The following is a 3,713-nucleotide window of genomic DNA, read 5'->3' as shown; positions in this document are numbered from 1 at the left end:
TTGATTTGACTGCTGTTGCATGTCTACGATAGTGGTTGCATCGTTCCTGTACTCATGTTTTGTGTTCTTCTATTTACACCCAGACCGAGACCCCCTTGCTGTCACCATGCTCGCCCGGACAGCCGCCAGCAGCAGGGTCACTGCTCACAGCATCAGCAAGAGAATCACCTTCTACCTCAACGAGACGTCTGAACCCAAAGTTGGGTTAGTCGAACCCAAACCCCTCCTTCTGATGTTGCCATGGTTGGGAGCGCAGCCTCAGGCCATGGCGAAGTACTGTAACCTCTACTTGCGCGCAGGCTTTGACGTGCTCATGGTGGAGAGTGAGGTGAGGGAAGAGATAGAGCCATCATAAGCTGTAGGGGAAAGGTCACTGCTCATGCAGCATTATTCATAGATGAATATGGAACTCACAGCAAGTCACTTAACCATAGCCCACTTAGGCCTGGGTTACACGACGTCGAGGTGAGAACGAAATGAGAACGACCTCCAGGTTACACGAGCGGCTATGTATGGAAGCAAATCAGTCATCACAAATCATATCATTAGGAAATGTGGTCTATTTTATTAATGTTATATAGCCTATGTCCTATTTTTTGTTTAAGCTTTGTGATTGCTTGACTAATAGAATTGTGGTCGGAAAAGAGTATTTCTACAGAGCAATTCCAGCCCAGAGATCGAATCCTACAATCCTACAATCGCACCTCTTACTTAGTTCAGTTTCGTTTATTTGATTAAGAGGGACAATAAACACGTGTAAATGCACCCGATTTTAGCCAAAAGGCTAGTTTCCGTCAGCAGTCCCCCTGCCAGAAATTAAAAGGCCTAACTGCAATGGTAAAATTGGTACACAGTGGTTGGTACACAGTACACAGTAGCAAGATACATAGTAATTTTGCAACTACATTCTTTAGTTTAGTTTAGTTTATTCGATTCGACATATCAGTTTAAAATACATGTCATGCATTAAAACAAATATCAAGGATAGCACAAAAAAGTCGTGGACTTATTTCCGTTGGGGTCCTTGGTCTCAACATAAAACACAAACACATAAAACTACATCACACAACATGTACACATACTAACAATCCCTCCCTCCCCTACCTGTCTATTCTTGGACTTTGGCTAGTAGCCATTTCATAACATTCACCTTAAAACTGTGGGTTCGGTCTGTAAATCAATGTTTGTTATCTGTACTCAGTAAGCCAAGCTTATGTTTCAAAACAAGAAAAATTACCTACTCTACAGTACAGTCAGTATAGTACATGAGAGGGTATAGTACAGGCTATAGTACAGTCTATAGTACAGTCTATACCATCTCTCAAACGCCCCCATTACGTTACTCTTCCTCTGGTCACATTGGGGAGATGGACTATCATGACACCCTTCTTCCAATCTTTCTTTTGTCACCAAAGAAACCCTCTTAATACCTCCCCTACTTTGACTACTGCAGTTCCTATGATAGTAGGATAGTACTCTCACCAACTCAGTAGCCATGTTTCCATCCACACGTTTTATGCAAATTAAGTTATATCGAATTAGAAATGCCTTATGGAAACAGTAAAATTCGATTTAAAGTCATGAAATCGACAAAAGGTTTGTACTGTCGATCTCATCGGATTTTATCTTGTTCGATAAAAGGCTTTTGCGATAAATGATTTATCCGATTTAAAGCTCTAGATGGAAACGCACGTTCACCGGCTTTATTCGCATTCATATTTTTTGCGATCCTCACATAATTTGATTGACAAGTGGATGGAAACATTGCTACTGTGTGGTCACTCATGTCCCTCAAAAGTCTGTTTTTTTCCAAACCCCTGTGTATCCCTCTCCCAGGTAAGCCAGTTCCTGTGGCCACGCTGGGGGCTGGACTATGGAGCGCGGGTATTAGACTTGCTTCAGAGTGAGCAGTTTGTGTCACGTCCTCTGCTCGTGCACGCCCTCTCCATAGGAGGGTACACATTCACGCAGCTGCTCGTACACGTTTCCCGGGACTCTGACAAGTACCAGGGCTTCACCCAGAGGATCAGGGGCCACATCTACGACAGCCTGGTGATGGGGTCTCTGGAGAGGATGGCTATCGGTGAGTCTGGCTCCACAGTGGGGGTTGGGCTTGACATCAGGTCTTCCAATGTCCCAGAGATTCAGGGGAACTGGTCTGGACACAGACAAACTAGTCTCTAAATGACTTTCATCTCTAGTGTTTTGTTTGAACAGTACTCCTGGTCTCTCCTCAGGCCTGGGAAAGACCATCTTCCCTCGGATGGAGGGCCTGGTGAAACAGGCCAGCCTGCTCTACTTCTGGGCCTTTAAACGGCACACGGTCGAGTACTTTAACAAGGGCATCGATGTGTTCTGGAACAACCCGGTCACGGCACCAGCGCTGTTCTTCTTCTGCGAGAACGATGTGCTGTGCGACCCGCGGGGCATGGAGGAGATCATCGCCACCTGGAGGACACGAGGGGTAAGCGTCACTGAGAAGAAGTGGGAGGATTCCACGCATGCAGGCCACCTGAAGAGACATCCTCAGGAGTATCTATCCATCCTGGAGACGTTCCTGCAGTCTCTCAGTCTGGCCCCGCTCAGAGCCAGGATGTGACCGGCGGGGAGGGGACCCTCAGTCTGGCCCCGCTCAGAGCCAGGATGTGACCGGCGGGGAGGGGACCCTCAGTCTGGCCCCGCTCAGAGCCAGGATGTGACCGACGGAGAGGGGACCCTCAGTCTTGCCCCGCTCAGAGCCAGGATGTGACAGAGGGGGAGGGGACTCTGCACAACCCCCCACGGTGAAAGGGCTCAACGTGCACCTTGCTAGAATACACATTTTGATTGTAGGTTACTGTGTAGGACTGAAAACTGCTGCAATACAATACTGTATAGTACTGCCGGGAAAATATACTGTATATTTGGCTTCCTTATCTGAGATTTGAACCGTCATTCACTCATCCTCTCCTCTCAAGCTGTTCATGCTTTTGCTCTATTATGTCTCGTATGTTTGTTCCATCCGTCTCAATTCACCATCTCTATATCCATATATCCATTCATCTTCAGCCTTTCTTACTATTTCATATCAATTTGAATTATTCTATTTCAGGGGTTCAATGATGTTTATTTCAGGTTACATACGTATATTACATACGACAATGTGCGTTACATAGAAAGTGCAGTGCATGTAGGTGCAACAGCTTTTCAGCAGCCTGGCTGTGGAGAGAAGCCGTTACTGAGACGGGTGTGTGTGATGTGATGCTCCAGTAACGGGTTTTAGATGGAAGGAGTGAGAACAGTATAAGCGTGGTGGCTGATGACGTTTGGGGGTTTTACTTTTACAGCGAGTGGTGTAGATGTCATGGAGAGGAAGCACACTGGGAACAGAATGTAAGAACACGCAAGAGCTCACAAGAGTGCAAATAAACTGAAGTAGAGGGCTGAGACAGCAGCCCTGTGGCGCCCGAGCTAGCGTAGATGGGTTTGTTTTGCCTATTCGCACAGCCTGAGGTCTGCCTGTCAGGAAACCAAATAACCAGTTACAGATAGTTCCCTAGACTAAGACCTCTGAGTTTCAATTGAGTTTTTATACCATCATTGTTGAACCCATTCGTTCGTCCGGACCTACAGTATGTACAGTATAGCTCTCTGTAAAGGTACGGCCATTGGATGAGCTGCCGCTCTCCGTAGTCCCTTCTCCCTCCATAGACCAGCTGTCCTAAAAATGATCT

At 46.5% G+C, this 3,713-nt stretch overlaps 1 protein-coding gene across 1 annotated transcript in view; it reads left to right on the top strand.

The window, feature by feature from the left end:
* The window catches only part of LOC311321281 (transmembrane protein 53-A), a gene marked incomplete at both ends in the record, with an annotated part of 6,772 nt that extends 4,173 nt beyond the window's left edge, over positions 1-2,599 (top strand). Inside the window, 3 exons of the mRNA XM_084453229.1 lie at positions 84-328; positions 1,837-2,083; positions 2,238-2,599. Of these exons, the coding sequence (XP_084309355.1) occupies positions 84-328; positions 1,837-2,083; positions 2,238-2,599 (854 nt within the window). The remainder of the gene's footprint in view (positions 1-83; positions 329-1,836; positions 2,084-2,237) is intronic.
* Positions 2,600-3,713: the final 1,114 nt, after the last annotated feature.

The sequence above is a fragment of the Borostomias antarcticus genome (genome assembly GCF_949987555.1).
Source record: "Borostomias antarcticus genome assembly, chromosome: 18".
In the NCBI taxonomy this organism is placed as follows: domain Eukaryota; kingdom Metazoa; phylum Chordata; class Actinopteri; order Stomiiformes; family Stomiidae; genus Borostomias; species Borostomias antarcticus.
This window is presented reverse-complemented; position numbering and strand designations above follow the sequence as displayed.